Here is an 18,919-nt window from a genome sequence, read left to right as displayed (position 1 = left end):
GCATGAGCTCAATTCTCTGGGATGGAGAGATTCAACCCTCTCTCAGACCGGAGAAGAAATGCCTCGGGAGTGCCATTTTCAGCTACTGTGTCCACGTCACCAAACTCAGTGAACTGAAAGCCTGAGCTGTGTGCTCGGTGGGCCTCTCCCCTGGCATTTGCACAGTGCGGCGTTTGAGAAATCGTACTGCTTCAGAGAGGTGGCGTCATGTTTACATCACCCTCCTCTCTCCCACCCCCTGGACACCCCCTGGGTGGTCCCTCGGACCCCACTGTTAGCTTTCTCCATTTGGACAAGGTTGTCTTCTCCTCTGAGAAAGCCATGATGTACCCACATTTCCAGTAATGATGCTGAATAACCCAGTGTAAAGGCACCAGTGGCATCAGCTGTCACTGCGGCTGGTGGGAGTGAGAAGCCTGTAGGAACGGTGTTCCGCAGGCCTGCCTATGTCACTCACGGTGCCGCTTGGAGAGGGGGTTCCTAGCCCAGAGGAGCTGCGGGCGCCTGGGAAGGGGAGGTGGAGCAGCAGCTTGATGGCACGCCCAGGCGTTTCGAGGTCCATTCTTGTGGCCTCCCCTGTCATTCACACGGGTCTTTCTAAATCGGTGCCTATGGGAGGAACCATTGTGGAGCGACCTTGACAGCTCTCCCTCCTCTCAGGCCCTGCAGGAGCAGCTGACCTCAGTGGTCCAGGAAATCGGGCACCTTATCGATCCCATCGCCACGGCGGCTCGGGGAGAAGCAGCTCAGCTCGGACATAAGGTAATGCGCACCCAGGGGAGCCTGCTGGGAAGGCTCACGAGAGAGAGGTGGGGCGGGGGAAGGAGTATTGATTTGTTTTTGTTCCCCAAATCCTGGTGCCAGCTACTGTGCCTGGGTCCGTGCTGCCTTAAATGGTGGGAAATAGCCCTCAACCTCCCTCTTGGCAGCATCTTCTCCAAAAATGCCCCCTTCAGGGTCTGTTTTCACCTGGAGTTGAGACAAAAAACTGCAGGGAAATGATTCTGGTTGTGGTCAGACTTTTCAGCCCATGAGGCGTTTATCGTCACCCGTGGCTCTTGGCCTTGGCTGAGATTCACCAGAACTGAAGCTGACATTCCGGGCCTGGTGTCTGCCACCCACCTCTGGTCCCTGGCTGGCCGGCCTCGTTCTCATGAGTGTTAGGGGTCCATTGTTCCTCCATGGCCACAAACATCGTGTCTGTTTCCACACCTGAGAAAGCAGAGCAAACGTGCACACTTCACTCTGGACAACTCAGGCCTCCTTTCGTGGCCACCTCTGAGGGGCGCTTCCACCTGTGTTGTTGTCAGTGGTGAATCACGCTTGGCCTGTTTGGAGTTCATTTTGCAAATCCTTCAAGGATAGTTGGCTCGTCGAGCAGCCCGTGCCTCGGCAGACAGAGGGCAGAAATTGGATTTTTAACAACCTTCGGGCTTCCTCGCATTTATCAGCGCAGCCGTCGGTATCGACGCGCACATCAGAAATCCAGGAGCCAGAACCGTCTCCGTGGGTATCGATTTTAGGAAATCAATATTCTTGCTTTTTTTAAATTACAGAACCGTTTAAGAGCTGAGTAAGCTTGCTGCTGGTGTTGTAAGGAGTGGTTTTTGAGATTTAAAATGGTCAGTGTCTCTACCTTTTCCAGTGTGGCAAGTCTTACTTCTCAGTGGAGGTCCTTGATAGTAAGAGAGGGGCTCATCCTCCTGTGGGCAGGGGTGTGTGAGGTGGGGGGACCGCCCCGAGGTGGGAGCCGCCACCCGTGTGCAGGCTGAGGGAAACCACATGGCAGAGAAGCCGTACTCAGCAGTTACATTTTATCCCAGCAGGAATTTCATCAGAAAATATTTTTAGACTTCTAGGGCAACAGCCTTGTCTCGGCCGATATGTTAGTGAGGAAGATTGATTCCCTTGCCGGTGGCTGGCATCAAAAGCATCATCTATTTGCCTCCCTTAAGTTACACATTTTATTCTTGGCCCTTTGGTATTTGCATGATGCATCTGTGGCCCATCTGACTTCCTAAGAGGGAGTCTGGACAAAGGCAGCCCAGGGCTATCGATCCAGAGGAGCTGTGGACTGAGCGTGGTACCCACCTGGTTCTGGAGGCCAGAAGTCCAGACGAGGCCAGTTCTTTGCCTCTTCCTGCTCCTGGTGGCCCTTGGCATTCCCTGGCATTCCTTGACTGCATCATGCCACTTCTGCTTCTGTGGTCACACTGTCCCCTGCTCTGCCATTTTTCTTTCCTCATTGTCTCTTATAAGGATAGTTGTAACCAGACTTGGGGCCCACTTGAGTATCCCAGGAAGATCTCATCTTAAGATCCTTAAGTATATCTACAAAGACCCCTTTTCCAAGGGGTCTTTACTCTGCGGGGGTAGGGGAGGCACCATTCAACCTTCTCTGCCACCTTAGGCCTAGGGCAAACAGTGGCTCGCGAGCCACATGCGGCTCTTTGGCCCCTTCATTGTGGCTCTTCCACAAAATACCACGTGGGCGCGCACTTACAGTGCGATTGAAACTTTGTGGCCCATGCGCAGAAGTCGGTATTTTGTGGACAGTGAGCCACACTCAAGGGGCCAAAGAACCGCATGTGGCTCACGAGCCGCAGTTTGCCGAGCCACAGTTTGCCGACCACTGGAGGGGATCAACATCATGTACTAAGCACTCAAAATTCTCTGTTATTTTGACTTCTGTGCTGGCCCAGGTGAGAGGTTTCCTGTCCTATCCTGTCTCTCAGGAACAGAAGGTGTTAGCTCCCTAACTACAAGGAAAAGCACATCCCTTCAAAAACCTTCCTCTGATCACAAACAGAACATCTAGGTGATGTGAAATCATTTTTGCTTTTATCCCAAATCCACAATTTGGTCTAAATGCTCAGGGCAGAGGGCAGTTGGAATGGCATCCTAAAAACATCTGTGTGCCTTTCCTCTCGGTCTTTTCTCATGCCCTGCTCCCCTGCCCCTTCCTTCTTGGTCTTTGGTTCTTTCCAGAGCTTTTTTGCTTGTGAATACAGGAATACCTGTAATACCTGCCAGTACCTGCTCAGTGTGAAATTTAAATTAAAATTGGTAAAATCCTCACCCCTAACTCTGGATCTCAGAAAGGATTTCCTAGCACTCCTGCCATGATAAGCGATGAGACAGTGAGCTCTCAGAGGAAGGAAAGCCCGAGCAAGGGTCTGTGATCAGCAAGTGCTTTCAAAAATAAAATTGAGCAATGAATGAATCAGATCTGAGGATCTGAGTATAACATGGTGACTATAATTCATGATACTGGATTGCACACTAGAAAGAAAAAACTTAAAGCTCAGCAGATCTGCCTCTCCCTGTGAGTCATCCTACCCTGTCCCAGCCCCCGCCCCACCAGCGGGGCCCTGAAAGGAGACACATGTATTTACATGATGCATCTGTGGTCCTTTTGTCTTGAAAGGTGACGCAGCTGGCAAGCTACTTTGAGCCCTTGATCTTAGCAGCGGTTGGTGTCGCCTCCAAGATTCTGGACCATCAGCAGCAGATGACGGTGCTGGACCAGACCAAGACGCTCGCAGAGTCTGCCCTGCAGATGCTGTACGCAGCCAAAGAAGGTGGAGGGAACCCCAAGGTACAGATCAGGGTTCCGGGGACTCCGGGCCACTGAGAAGCCATTGTGTTCCTGTGTTGCATCTCTCCAGGGAAAACACCTCCAGTTCCTAGTTGGTGGCATTTGATTTCCCACTCGGAGGTGGGAAGTAATCTTCCATTGGCCTTCCAGGGGATCTTTAAGACAAGAAATATACATGTTTAATGCATATTTATAAGTGTGTAGGCAGCGTCCCTGGGAAAGAAAGACGTATTATGTGGTTCCTACAGGAATAACTGTAATACTGCCAGCGCCTGCTCAGTGCTGACACCAGCTTCCACAGAGCAAGGCTCTGCTGTTTCCCAGTGGATGTTGTTTCCGTTCCCGGCACTCAAGTTCAGTGCGAACCCTGGTTTGCGGTCACCCATGGCATGTGTTGCTTTTGCCTCAGGGGCGGTAGTGTAATATGAAAATCTCCCTTACTCATTTGCAAGTGGAACCTCTCTCTCTTTCCTTCTCTCCCTCCTCCCTTCTTTCCCTTCCTTCCTCTCTTTGGAATCAATAGAAAAATTAAGTTTTTGAAAAAGAGAGAGACTTGTAAAATAGTAATCAGAGCAAACAGTGATTGAATGCGGACTGTCACCTATTATACCTTATGTCCTCATCTTATTTATTCATAAATGTTCTGTGAAGTAGGAAGGTTCCCATTCATATGGAAAGGGAGACGGAGAGTGCTGAGGTAAGGTGTCCGAGGTCACGAGGGTGGAGGCGGCGTCAGGACGGAGCCTGTGCCCTGAGGATAACAGGCCGGCTCTGCCCAAAGCAAAGACTAGAGAGAGGTCAGGGACCATTGTAGGAAAGTGGGGACATAGGGCTGGTTGGTCTCAAAAAAATGAAATTCCCCGGCTCATATGAGGGAGGGAGTGTTCAAAGGAGGGAGGATCATATGCAATGGCATGGATGGGGTTATAGAAGAATTCCGATGGTTTAGGAAATAGCGTGCAGTCTGACACGGTGGAGCATGCAGAGTGTGGGCAACTGGGTGGGAGGGTAGACTGGGCTGTGTTGTGACAGCCTTCCTCCTCCTTACTGAGGAGTGGGGCTTTGTGGTACGCAGCGGGGAATGAATGACACAGCCCCTTCGTAGCTTAGGAACACCATTCTGGTAGACACATGAATAATGTATTAGTCTTTATTCTGTTTTTCATTCATGTATCTGGCACCTATTAAGATCCTAATTCTGGGAATGCTAAAAATATTAAGAGTCTTGCCTGGCCAGCATGGTTCAGTGGTTGAGCGTCAACCTATAAACCAGGAGGTCATGATTCGATTCCCAGTTAGGGTATATGCCTGGGTTGCAGAGGTGCAGGAGGCAGCTGGTCAATGATTTTCTCTCATCATTCATGTTTCTATCTCTCTATCTCCCTCTCCTGTCCTTTCTGAAATCCATAAAAATATTTAAAAAAATAAAATAAAATAAAAATATTAAGTCAGCCACTGCCCTCATGTTGTTTTGAGCCTTCTGAAAAAATAAGTCCAGTTGCTGAAGCTGTGGGCTAGAGCAACAAGAATACCCTTTTGATTGTGGGGGGTTAGTGAGTGGTAGGTGCCCCAGAGCCAGGCCAACCCCCTTTGCACCCTCCCCAAACTGCAGGAGCCAGGACTCACCTTCAAGACCCAGTTCTGGGTTGTCTTTTATCCAGGACTGTTTGCTGCCATGCCTCTCCACTCCTGCCTGGAGAGTTCATTCTGAGCAGAATAATTCACACCAGAAGTGTTCTGGATCTTTAAGATTATTAGCACATCTGCTTGGACTGCAAGTCCAGGACTCATGGAATTCCATTTATACCAGGGAACCTCGAGTTTGAGAGCATTTACAGTCAGCACTGTAAGCTTTACAATGACATCTGCGTAGAAATGGTGGCTGGGGGCCAGTGTAGAGTACTTTCCAGTGAATGACCTGATGTATTGGATGATGAGCTAAGATGAGTAAGGGACAGACAGGTGTTTATGTCTGTCCCCTCGGTGATGTCATTCAACCTGTGCTTTGTCTGCAAACCCTGGCAGGCTTGTCACAGAGGATGCCTGGGACACTTCAAGTTGGCTTTTATGCCCTTTCCTAAGAGACCCAATGCATAGACGTAATTACCTCAGGAGCCAGTCTGTGGACAAATATTTACTATGTGTTAGTGATGTGTGTGTATGTATATGTCTGTGCTATATGTTATATGTACGTGTGCATGCATGTCTCTGTTTGCAGAGGAAATGTGGTTAAATAGTTATCAGTAGCTTGAATTTGGTGAAAAATAGCACTGGCTCTGGGTTGTGACATAATTGAATTCAAATCCCAGCTCTGCCTCTTGCTAGCAAATTACTTCATTTCTTTGTTTCCTCATCTAAATAATGGATTTAATAATGCGTGTCTCTCTAGGGTAGTTGTAGAGAGTACATGAGATAATGCACCTGACACATTATATGTTTAAAAAGAAAAACGGTGGCTGCCCCAGAGCCTGATGTGATTATAGGCATTGCTGTGTAACCTCACCCCACAGAGCCCGCTGCAATCACACCTACCTCCCAGGTTCCCTCCCACAACCTCCTTGAAGGGCCCCTGCAGCTCTGCCTCCAGCACTCAGCAAACACAGCCTATCCATTGTTGGGCAGTTCTAGTTGCTAGTTGTTTTTGTCCTCCCGAAGTTGAGATCTGCACATTTGTGCTTTACGGTCTCTGTGCCATGAAATCAGCAGTCACCCTGACTGACCAGTTTCCTCTTTGCATGCCTGAGAGAGAGAGCTGGTCATCCTGACACCGTTGCCTCAAGGATAACCATCGTGATCTGAATATTTCACGTCTGTCAGGTGTCATGTTTGAGAACTCTTCTGCATTCCCATGGCTTTTTGATTCTGCAGACAGGGCCAGTTCCTATGGCTCACACAGCTTCTTCTTAGGAATCTTCCCTATCATTTATTCAATCCCTCCAAAGATTTACCATCTCTTCCCGGCTTCTTACCTACTTCCTCCCTGAGTACAGTGCAATTTCTTAGGCCTTTTGGAAGGGTCATCTCTCCCTGAGGAGAGTCAGGGCAGCATGGCCACTGCCTGGGGGACCCAGTGCCTGGCTGCTCTGTGATTCTGATGGAACTACCTGGCATTAGGTCAGATTTCCCAGGTTACGGGCACAGGATCCTGCTAGACTCATCTCAGTGCAGGCAGAGCCGTAGCTCCAGGTTCCTGGGCCACTCACGCTGACCCACTGGCTACAAACTCAGGAGTTCTCAGGAGGTTCTATAATTTGCTAAGATGATTCATAGAACTCAGGAAATGGCTCCACTTAAAAAAGGATGAAAACCAGCCAAAAGGAGAGAAGGAGGGCCAGAAGGGTCCCACACATGAAGCTCCCATGTCCTCAGATGTCACCTTGACAGCATACTGATGTGCATCACCAACCGGGGAAGCTCACTCTACCTTCACCGTCCATAGCTGCTACTGGGATTTCATGCCATAGGCTTGGTGGATTGAGTTCAGTCATATGATCAGTGACTCCATCTCTAGTCCTCTCATCTCCCTAGAGGTCAGATAGAGGTCAGGCTAATATTATGTTGCTCAAAGTCCCAACCCTCTAATCACATGATTGATCTTTCCAGCATGGCCAGCCCTTATCTTAAAACTACTTAGGGGCCTCTTCTTAGGATTAATCTCTCATTTAATGAGCCACCTTGTTAGCCTAAAGCCATGGTCGGCAAACTGTGGCTCGCGAGCCACATGCGGCTCTTTGGCCCCTTGAGTGTGGCTATTCCTAAGCCTTAGGAGTACCCTAATTAATAACAATGTACCTACCTATATAGTTTAAGTTTAAAAAATTTGGCTCTCAAAAGAAATTTCAGTCGTTGTACTGTTGATATTTGGCTCTGTTGGCTAATGAGTTTGCCGACCACTGGCCTAAAGTAATGAGTGATCTGAGGAGCCCACCACGAATGACAGAGACCCTCCTACCACTCAGGAAATGCTGAGGGCTTGGAGTTTCCTTCTGAGAAACTAGAACAAAGACCAGCCAAACATTTTACTGTTCACATCGGAGTTGGGGTTGGAACACATATTCAGGCTGGGCCCTGGGGAGCTCTAGGGAGCAAATTTGGAAACTGTGAACTGGCAACAAGTTCTTGGCATGTGTGGAGCCATAGTGGCAGGTAGACCTGAGAGAGCCCAGGCCAGGTTGATGCTGAAATGCAGAGGAGGTCATTGAGGGAGGGTGGCCCAGCCAGCTTTGAGGAGTGGTAGCAAGTCCAGAGGCCCCTTGCCTGGGTCATGTGCACCTGGGTGACTTTGCCTTGTTTAAAAGCCCCCTGTTTGGAGGAACAGGCTGCCACCTCCCTCTTGGAGATGGCATATTCCCTCCCTTAAGGTTCATTTTTCCAGTAGCCCTGAGAAGTTTGATCTGATCTAGCCATATGCTCATCTTCCTTTTGACCTGTGACATATAAGTTCAGCAAATAGCCAGCTGGTCAGTTGCAGGTGTCATGCACCAGGTCTCTAAGCTCTAGGGCAGGGGTGGGCAAACTTTTTGACTCGAGGGCCACAATGGGTTCTTAAACTGGACCGGAGGGCCGGAACAAAAGCATGGATGGAGTGTTTGTGTGAACTAATATAAATTCAAAGTAAACATCATTACATAAAAGGGTACGGTCTTTTTTTTTTTTTTAGTTTTATTCATTTCAAACGGGCCGAATCCGGCCCGCGGACCGTAGTTTGCCCACGGCTGCTCTAGGGTATAAGCTTGCATTGCCAGACTGTGACTGTCAGTGTTCCCTGGCAGGGATGCCGTGGAGTCCTGCCTTCCAGGGGGTAGTGAGGGTTAGAGGAGATGAGCACAGCAGCCGGGAGGCCCCCCGAATGCTACGCTGTCCTCACCATTGCTGCTGTTATGTGGTTTGACATTTATTGTTCCTGGCTCCCCGTGGTAAAATGCTAAAACATCTGACCCCAGATACAAGAACATAGATTTTAAACTGGTACGAACGTTGCATTGGGCCACAGGTTGGCTCTGTGTTGTATAAAGGACAGAGAGCCCTTGGCATCTTGCCAGCATCTGCATGCATGTCGTCAGTGTTCTTGGTGCAGGCAGGAGCTAGAGGATGTCACTGCGGCCTGAGTGCGGTCGGTGGCTCAGGGCTGGGAAGGGAGGGCCAGCCTGATCTGACTTCCCCTAAGCCAGGTCTCTACCTTCTGCTGGCCACCATGCCTACCTCACAGCTAAAAACAGATGGTTTCATTTCTCTTTAAATGAGCCTCTCCAGAGAGCTTTGCACCAGCAGCCTGTGAAGGTTATCCTTGTAAAACTTCTCTGAATAGAAAACTATCTGTCACTTAGCTCCACCTGGTGACCCCACCAGGCCCTTCATCTCCTGTGAACACTGTGCTTCCAAAGAGAAGCAGAGTAAACTGTCTGCAAGAAGCACACGTTGGTCTAGTTGGAGAGATCAGCTGGAGTGGGTGAGCGATGACAGAAGGCGGCAGGAGCCGTGTGCCAGGCACTTTACATATGGTGCTTCACCTCGTCTTCACAGCCCACACTCCTCTCACCTCTGGGCCTTTCACAGGCTGTGGCCTCTGCCTGGGAGGCTCCCTTTGTCTCTCACCCCATCAATTCTGCTCAGGCCTGGACTCTTCCTCCAGGGTTCACCATCAAGGAGCCCCGCCCCCCTCCCCCTCCCCCCTAATGACAGAGACCCTCCTACCACTCAGGAAATGCTGAGGGCTTGGAGGCTCCCTCCAAGGAACCTGGAACAAAGACCAGCCAAATATTTGACTGTTCAATATCAGAGTTGGGGTTGGAACACATATTCAGGCTGGGCCCTGGGGAGCTCTAGGGAGCAATTTTGGAAACTGTGAACTGGAGCCCTTCCTAGGGTCCATACCAGTTAGCTATTGCTGTAAACAAGCCATCCTAATATTCAATGGCTTAAGACACCATTTTAGTACTGTCTCTGGTGGGCCTGCAGATTCATGGAGCTCAGCAAGAGCCCTTCTGCCAGTGCAGCCAGATGGGGGCTGAGGCTCGAATGACCTGAGGTTCAGTCACTCTGCAGTCTGGTGCCTGGATGTGGATGGATGGGAGGAGGGATACGGTGAACAGAATCAGTCACTGCAGACAGAGCGTGAGAGAGTGGACCTGTGAGAAGGACAGCCAGCAGCAGCCAGGACTCCATGCTAGGGGGACGGGGACATAAGTTGAGAGAGAGAGAGAGAGAGAGAGAGAGAGAGAGAGAGACAGACTGACTCTGCCTCCCTGTCCCCACGGAGGGCCTGAAAAATAGAAAAGGTGAGCACTAGTCTGGTAAAGAGTGAAGGAATCTTTGTTCCTCAAGGTTATTTTTCATTATTATCTTCTAAAGCAATTTGAGTAGTGATGGTCAATAATTACCATTTACGTCTAACACAGTTGCCTCAAGGATACCAAATGTGATCAGATCTGATCTTGGCAGATGTGAAATATGTTCTTGGTTCCCACGGCTTTTCCATCATACCCTCTCCTCGGAATTCCCTTTTATGTAAGTTACTCAAAAGAGTTGTCATTTACCGTCTCTTACTGGTTTACCTTCTCATCTACCAAAGTAAAGATGTGATTTCTTGGACCTTTTGATAGGGTCACCTCCCCCTGAGTGGGCCAGGACAACCACAACATGCAGTGCTTGGGGGTAATACAGTTCTGACACTAACCACCTGGCATTAGGTCAGATTTCCCAGTGATGGGCACAGGCCCCAACTAGACCACTCTCACTGGAAATGATAAGGTGCCTGCAACATATGATCTCATCAGAATTCAACTGCATAGCGTTGTTATCATTCCCACTGTGCCTCGGGAGCCAGGCTTGGGACCACTTAGCTAGTTAACAGTGGAGCCAGGACCTTGGCTCTTGCCCCTATCATCTTGCTGCCATTTCAGAGAGCACAGCAGCCATCATTGTTTCATCCTTTCTTGCATTAATGTATCTCGCTCCTACTATGTTTTTGACACACAGGTTAAACACCTGCAGTTACAAAGCATCTCCAAGGTTTTATGTAGGGAAACTCATGAACACGCTGGGTGTCTGTCCCTGGAGAACTTCCCTCATTCATTCCTCCCACCTCATGGCGATGCAGTTTGTGACAGAGTTCCAAAACCTGTCAGGTCTTCTACAGATTGATGCCTCCTGTATGGACCTGCATTTCCATAAAGCAATCTCATCCGTGAAAAGAGAATTATACTGTGCTGGGGAGCTTAGAAGAGAAGTGTATTTGAATTGAACACATTTTTTCTCTTATATTAGCTTTTTTAAATTCACTCTGCCAAGTTGTATTTGGGGATCTGTGGCTTTCTCTCCCACCCTGAACATAGTAATGTAAAATTAGTCCTGTCATAGGCACTGCTTAATATTGCATTTTTATGTTTCTTTGGGATTATAGAGAGATATTTTTCTGTTAGTTTTTCTGACTTTCATTTATTTTGAAAACAAATGTGTAATGTCATACAGGAAAAAGATAGGACACATTGCTGTACGCCATAATGGGGATGTAGTTTTGTATTCTGCTTTTTATGGTTGCTCTTAAAAGTTGCAAAGTGGTTCTTAGAGACCGAGCACCATTCTTCTGCTAAAGGAGACAATTCACAACTTTCTTTCCCCCTTCCCTCCTCAGGCGCAGCACACCCACGATGCCATCACGGAGGCGGCCCAGCTTATGAAGGAGGCTGTGGACGACATCATGGTGACGCTGAACGAAGCTGCCAGTGAAGTGGGGCTGGTGGGCGGCATGGTCGACGCCATTGCAGAGGCCATGAGCAAGGTGGGCCTGGGCTCCCATCACTCTCCCTCACTCCCTGACCCCAGTGCCTCCAAGGTTTCCCTCAGACCTGGTCCCCAAGTGCTTTTCTCTAAGGAGCACCTTCTCTCTTTTCTTGAGGGTTCTGATTAGTGTACAGGTGCCTTATCATATGTTCAACATAGTATTCATTCTTCACTGTTCATTGATGACTTTGGTAAGCCAGTTGTACCCTTCCTTCCAGTTCTACATGGGGGGAAATGGAGGTGCAGAAGGCATCCTTGGTTACTTCACTTATAAAATGGAAATAATTATCCACCTCCCTTGTCTACCTCATAGTGTTGTTGTAGAGAACAAACTCCCAGTGAAATAATGCAGTGATTGCCAAGTGCAGGTCTTTGGAATGGCCACTTTGGAACCACTGGGATCATTTTAGACAGAACATTCCTGGGCCCTTCCCCAGCCCTGCTCAGCTGGGATCTCTATGGGGTGGAGGCTGTGGATCTCTATTTGTAATTTTTAAATCTCTCCAGATTTTTAAAATCTAGCCAGCTGCAGAAACCACTAAAGTAATATGCCTAAAAGCCCTTTGTGAAGTCTTGCAGGAAGTAGATAGAGAAGGCCCCATGAGTATCATTTTTCTTCTAGTGACCCATCAATTGAGTTGGGTCAGTAAGGAAATATGACTGGAGACAGCTTCAACTCTCTATCTCCTGCTCTTTCCCCCAAGGAATCCTCATTAGTCACGTCAGCTTGATATTCATTAGAAGTGACTATTGTTCATAAACATCTAATTGCTACCCTATGATAGCATAGCCAAGGCTTTTAGACATCGCCTGTGTTTTGAAATGTCCATTGTCAGATTGTGAATACATTCTTGTGGATTTTCAGGATAATAAGCAGTCTTTAATTGCTAATTTAGAGAAGATGGGTTGGTTCATATCTCCATAAATAGATGATAGCCTAAAACTATAATTAGGATAATTCCCTTCAACATTATGCAGTCATTATCAGACGGATGAAGTCACAAGCCGGGCAGGGATGCTGGGGCTCCCTTGTGAGACTGCAGGCTTTGCCTTGTTAAAGCACTCCAGTAATTCCTGCTGTGGGCTTCTCATGCTTCAGATACAGACAGTTTGGCAGAAAAAGTGAAATCCCCCTCCTTTTCAAGGCCCTCGGGTGAATCTCAGTTGGGTTTGTTTGGTTTTCAGGACATCAGAATACCTGAGCTTTGAAAATAGCCATGTGTCCACCAAGGGTATTAAATGATGGCGCTCAAGCTTTCTCAGTACAAATTAGAAATCCAAGTGATAATCTTTTTCTTCTCAGGAGAAGGTGTTTTTCCCAGCCACTGTAATGATGGGGAAGTTTCATAAATCCCTGGAGGGTAGAAGTCAGGTTCCTGAAGTCCTTTCTTGATAGCCTTTGAGCCCTGCAGGCTGGGGTGGATTTTCAATATGGAAAGCTGCGCTGTGCAATCTGATGTCAGTGGTGTAGCTTCTTGTGTGAGGGCTGGGAAAGAAGTCTGGTGTACCTGATAGGGAATGCTGTGGCTCACAGAGGCCAGCAACATAGGTTTCCACCTCCCCCTCTCCCCCCTCAGTTTTGTAAAGTATACAATTGGGGTTTCATTAATACCCCTAATTTCTCATCTACTCAGACCTGACAGCCAAGGTGGACTATACAGTGCCTCTTCCCCATTCTCCCCTTGCTCAGCCTACCCCAGCCTGCCTGTGCTGGGGACTTGAGGGTAAGTGGCGCTTCAGGTCCTTTGAGCTCCTCCCTAAAGTGAGGTATTAGAAATCTGACATTTCCTGAGTTTCAGTTATTTGGTTAAAATGTTGATATACTTTCAGAATCCTTGTGTAGAATTCTCAAAGACAGTTACTGGCAGAAAAATGTGAATGTACCCAAAGTTGATTTTAACTTGGGTGCCATTCTTGACACTTTTGAGGCTTCTGCTATGGAGCTTCTCTCTGTAGCCAAGCCTTGGGAGGTTAACAGGAAGTGAGCAGCTTTATGGGTGATCTTGGACAGATCACTCAGGCTCTCTGAACCTTGGTTTCCCCATTCAGTGACATTAGTTCTCAACCTTTGGGATTTTGTGACCCAATACTCTTTCTTTGTTTGCTTGGTGAGTTGTATTTTGGGAGGAGGGGTGGCCAAGAAAAAAAACTAAAGAAACAAAACAAACAAAAATATTGCTATTTACATCACTATTATCTCATAAAAGAAAGGTCATGTTAACATTTTTAAAAAGTAGGAAAGCTATGATCTCAGAATAAAGCAAAATTCTTTCAACTAAATTCATCCTTTTGTTCTTTTATCATTGTCTTCAAGCTGGTAGAAGGTTCATCTTGGTGGCCGGTGGCCCCGTATCTAAGTTGCCCTCTAGCTCCAACCCTCTGGAGTGTATGCAGCTATGCCACACCTCATATGAAGGCTCTCACACATAGCCTGACATGAAGAAGATACCCAGTCAGTTTATACTTAGTGTATGAGTGCACAACTCAATTCTCATCTGACCTTCAAGGCTCCCATGGTGTGATGGAGCTATTTGGCAGCATCGATCTCCCTGATAAAGAAACCTAAAAAAAATGCTAGCTAGCCTGGAGTCTGTGTTGCTGGTTTGGTGGAAATTGATCCTGGGCTGAGCAGACCCATCACACATAGGCTACAGCCATACGTTCCTTCGATTCATGCTGTGGCCTATGCCTGGTAGTCATGTGTAGCTCTTATTGAAGACTTCATCTAACAGTTTTCTAATTACCCTCTTGGCCCCTCGTCTCTTCCCAGACTACAGGTTACCTGGCAGAGCTGCCAAAGCGACCTTCTCAGCTGTGTCATTGCCTACCCCCAGTGCCACCATTTTTCTCATGACTTCAAGGTTCTTCATTAAGTAGATCCAGCTTCATTCCCACCACTCTCAACAGCCCTCTCTGTTCACTGCTCTTACTCCTCCTTTATTTACTAGTATATTCACCTTGTCTCCTCACCTGTTCGGTATCATTCAGCAAACAATGGTGACAGTAACGATAATGATGATGGTGAAGTTGGTTTCCTTTTTCTTCATCATAATCATCATTGACATTATCATCGTCATCAATTCCTCTTCCTTCATGCAGCTCTTTTTTTTAAAAAAATATATTTTATTGATTTTTTTACAGAGAAGAGGGGAGAGAGATAGAGAGTTAGAAAAATCGATGAGAGAGAAACATCGATCAGCTGCCTCCTGCACATCTCCCACTGGGGATGTGCCCGCAACCCAGGTACATGCCCTTGACCGGAATCGAACCCGGGACCTTTCAGTCCGCAGGCCGACGCTCTATCCACTGAGCCAAACCGGTTTCGGCCCTTCATGTAGCTCTTGACTGGGTATAATCTCAGCTGATATTATTACAACCTGCTGATGCTTAGAAGTTTCTAGTGAAGGACCTGAGACTTGAGAGTTTAAGCAACCAGCTTTAGGCCCATTCACAAGCCCTGGAACCAGGTCTTGAATAAAAGTCTTCTGAACCAATATGTCCCTAACCCCTCAAGGAACAGAGCCATTGTTCCACTTCTCTAACCCTTCCACCCCACAGTGATCTCGCCCTTCTCTCAATTCCTGTTGCACTTAGAGTCAGACAAGTAACAAATTATATCTGGTGCTTCCAATGTCTTCTTTCCTGAGTTAGATCAGACGTGAGTGTTCCAGGGTACAGACACCCTTTCTGATATAGGTACTGCCTCCTCTCCCAACCCATTTCCGTCAGTCTGTGCTTCCCCGCAACTGGCCAGCTCATTCCCACCTTTATACTCAGGTTCCATTCCTGCTCCTTGGGACACTTCCCCACTTCATATATGTAGCAGATCCTCCCTGTGGTAAGACTTGGCTGAAACATCCTTCTTCTGGAAAGCCCTCCCACTCCTCTTAGGCAGGGCTGGGGCCTCTCCTTGCCCGTGTTCCTCGAATGCCTTACATGCACCTCTACTGAAGTCCCCATTGCAAAAGTTCTGAGATTCTGTTCACTCTGGGCCAAAGAAACTCTGAGGGCCTCTCCTCTTTAAAGTTCCTCATTCCAGTAAGTACAGCCCACATGTCAACTGGCCTCTGATGACCTTTGGGTTCCTTTCCTCTCCTCCAGCTGGATGATGGCACTCCTCCAGAGCCAAAGGGAACATTCGTCGACTACCAGACGACTGTGGTCAAATATTCTAAAGCCATTGCGGTAACAGCTCAGGAAATGGTAAGAAGAAAAAGAACTGCCCTTTTATCCACATCGCCACTGATCTTTAATTCCGGGGTCTGTGTTGGAGAGATTAGTGTGTGTATCTAGTTCCTCCTGGGCCCCAGCTTCTGTCCTTTAGCCGTGGTCTCTGTGGCTGCCCGTGGTCTAAAAGCCCCAGTCCACTGCAAGAGGAAGTTAAAGATGGCTGAGAACTTGGGCATGAGGACCGGGGAGCAAAGAAAGGAGAGAAAATGAGAATCAAGGAGGAAATGAGAAGGAAGTTGGGGTTATAGAAAGAGAAAAAAAAATCCTCTTCACCTCACATAAGACTTGAGGTGTTTTTATAGATTAAAATTATAGTACATGTGGGCATTGAACATAGATTGATGAATCAAATTATAATATTTCAATAAAAAGATTGCCTGTCTTTCAGGCAAAATAAGACACAATGGTTATGTGCAAAAATATTTTTTTCCTGATAATAGAAGGCATGTACCTTTTTTTTTTTTGCTAAAATGCAATCATAATTGTATTATACGGATCTTTACATATAAATGGCAATGAGAAACAGTTGGATACTACTTGGTATGTTAAAAATTTGAGCAAAAGATGACAAATGGTGTCTTCAAAGATTTCATAGGAATACTAGTCAGAAAGTTCCGCTCAACTTGTGAAGGGTCAGGTGGCCCAGGATAAGCTATTGAAAGCCGCCTCCGATGCTAGCACCTGAGCCGGAGCTGAGAGCGCGAGCAGCCTTCCCAGCTGCAGGGACCAGGCTGAGCCGTGCGAGGCTCCTGCCCCTCAGGCCCACTGCCTGTCTGGAGGTTTTGTCATGCAGTCGTGTGTCCACTAGAGGTTGAGCTTGGACCACAAAGGCTTCCCTGGCTGCTGCTGCTCCTTCTTAGAAACGCTGGGATTGTGCCAGGCTGGCTGTTATTTTAAAGGCTTGGGGCTGGGGAGGGAGGGAGGGACAGTGCCCATCTCCGTGACTGTGAAAGGCTGGAGCGGGGCCAAGCTGGCCCTGCTCGGGGGCAGGTCACAGGTCACAGCAGGCAGCCCTACGGCGCCGATGCCTCCGAGCAGGGACACAGCGCAGCAGAGGGTGCAGACATTTTGAGTGGCCTCGTGGAGTTTCTGGAATATCTCCCGGGCTAGCTTCTTGGCTACTGGTCCTGACCTTGGTGTCCATGTTCTTAAGGAGCCTGGCCTCGGCTGCATTGCCGCTCCTGGGATCACTAGCCTGGGCCTTGCGTTGGCGCAAGTCCGGCTTCACTGCAATGGGGCGCCCCAGAATCACGGTGCTCTGCGTGGCAGGGCTCCAATGAAGCAACTCTTGGTACAGCCTCGCTTTCTCGGGGTTCAGGGTGCATTCCTGGGGACCCCACACCTGGGCCGGAAACGCTGTGGCCTTTCCTGGTACATATGGCTGCAGGTTCTGTCCCGCCTCAGGGGATGTGGAGTCAGTTAAAAGCCCCTTAAAATCAGGGTCTTCAAATGAGAAAGCATGGTCCTCCAGAGTGAGAGAAGAGCTGGGGCAACTGGAAAGCCTCTGACCTGAGGGACGGGAACTTTCTGGGAGGCAGGCCAAAACTGCTGTTGTGGGAACCAAGGCATTTTGTCAAAGGAAGAGGAAAAACGTGAGGCCAGCATGCTAGCTAGGTAGGATAAGCTAAGGTAAGTTTTTCTATGAAACAGGAGGAAGACACAGAATGTCTTGTCAGGGGTCCTCAAACTTTTTAAACAGGGGGCCATTTCACTGTCCCTCAGACCGTTGGAGGGCCGGACTGTAGTTTAAAAAAAAACTAGTCGGCTGCTAAGCAACAGGCAGCGGCGGCAAAAACACCCGGCGGGCCGGATAAATGTTTTCGGCGGGCCGCATGTGGCCTGCGGGCCGTAGTTTGAGGACCCCTGGTCTTGATAATTAAAATATAGATCTTGACCACTTAGGCTGCAGTATACCCTTAACCCAACTTGGGGCCAAAACCTTGTCTTTCTTTGGCACAAATTCACTACAAAGCATTATTCTCTATAAATTTCTTCTCCAAAGCATCTGTCTTGTCCGCCACTTCTCAGTCACGAGAAGTCCTTAGCAGCTCTGTCCTCATGCCCTCTCGTGCCGTGGGGGGCCCATGGCTGGGTTCCTGGAGACCAGACGAACTTCCTGCAGAGGGTGTGGCCAGGGGTGTGCGCTGCACAGGAACTGTGCACCCTGTGGCTTTCCTGGGGAACTCCTCTGGTGACCAACCCACAGGGCAGGGCTGGCCGAGTTGCCACTCTCACCTCCCAGCATGGACCCCGAGGGCTGGACTCCACGCTGCACGGCCTGAGCCTAGCATGTGGCCCATCAGCCGGGACCTGCTGGCCTGAGAGGGCCCTGGCCTGTCGTGTGCGATGCAGCATGGGCTTCGCTTGTACTGCCCTCTCCAGCGTCCAGCCCCAAATGCAAGCCAAGCGCTGAAAAGTGAATGAAACCTTGTGGCTACCAGAGGTATTAACACGTGATTCTCATGCTTTTCTCTGTGTGTGTGTGTTTTGTGTCTTGCTTGTTTTCTTTTTCCAGATGACTAAGTCGGTTACTAACCCGGAGGAGTTGGGAGGACTGGCTTCACAAATGACCAGTGACTATGGGCACCTGGCTCTCCAGGGCCAGATGGCAGCAGCCACGGCGGAACCAGAGGAGGTCTGCCACCTTAAGCCCCTGTTTTAAGAAGCCAACCCACCCTGGTGCCCACTCCGGGGGGTGAGGGGATCCTCCACAGCTTAGCTCCATTCCAGAAGACCCCAGCCTGAGAGCCAGGCCTAGAACCCGCTGCATGCTGCCAGCCCCTAGGGTCAGGCCAGTCGTCCAGGCTGTGCTCAGGGCTCCCTGTGCTTTCTGAGGCCAGCTGGCTGGGATCTGGGGCCATCTGGGGAGGTGGGCTTTCCCACAGAAGGACTCGCTTTGCAGTGTTCCATCAGGTTACCTGGCCCCTAGCCCATCACCCGATGCCAAGGGCAGACACCCGCTGCCATCTTCCTATTATTGTCTACTCCTGCCTAGCACATGTCTCTTAATTATTTTTATGTTTTCCAAAGGCTCACTGAAGTGTTGGGCTGAGTAGCCTGCTTTCATAAGGCAACATCTTGCCCAAATATTTCTGGTGACTTTCAAGAACTGACCCCTGTCCCCATACCTCCTGCACACTTCCCTTCATTATCTACCTGCCTTCCCCACGCTCACTTTCCTTCGTGGCCAACACAGACTTTGCCTCAGAATGCCTGAATCCTTAAAGAGATAAATGGCAAAAGCTTGGTCCCAGAGGGCATTTCTGAGCGCTCCTATCTCTGACGCCTCTGAGAAATGGAGTGGTCCAT

The 18,919-nt window shown here is 48.8% G+C and overlaps 1 protein-coding gene across 6 annotated transcripts in view; it reads left to right on the top strand.

Annotated features, from left to right (window-relative positions):
• TLN2 (talin 2) overlaps positions 1-18,919 on the top strand; it is a 421,578-nt gene that overhangs the window by 346,395 nt on the left and 56,264 nt on the right. For all 6 annotated transcript variants that reach the window (XM_070421588.1, XM_070421561.1, XM_070421564.1 and 3 more), the window contains 5 exons: positions 661-762; positions 3,428-3,598; positions 11,232-11,378; positions 15,482-15,583; positions 18,126-18,245. In XM_070421588.1, the coding sequence (XP_070277689.1) occupies positions 661-762; positions 3,428-3,598; positions 11,232-11,378; positions 15,482-15,583; positions 18,126-18,245 (642 nt within the window). The remainder of the gene's footprint in view (positions 1-660; positions 763-3,427; positions 3,599-11,231; positions 11,379-15,481; positions 15,584-18,125; positions 18,246-18,919) is intronic.

Source organism: Myotis yumanensis, unplaced genomic scaffold (assembly GCF_028538775.1).
Source record: "Myotis yumanensis isolate MYYU_CA2020_CCGP unplaced genomic scaffold, mMyoYum1.0.hap1 SCAF_1, whole genome shotgun sequence".
Classification (NCBI taxonomy): domain Eukaryota; kingdom Metazoa; phylum Chordata; class Mammalia; order Chiroptera; family Vespertilionidae; genus Myotis; species Myotis yumanensis.
The sequence above is the reverse complement of the archived record's forward strand: the minus strand, read 5'-3'. Positions and strand labels throughout refer to the sequence as shown.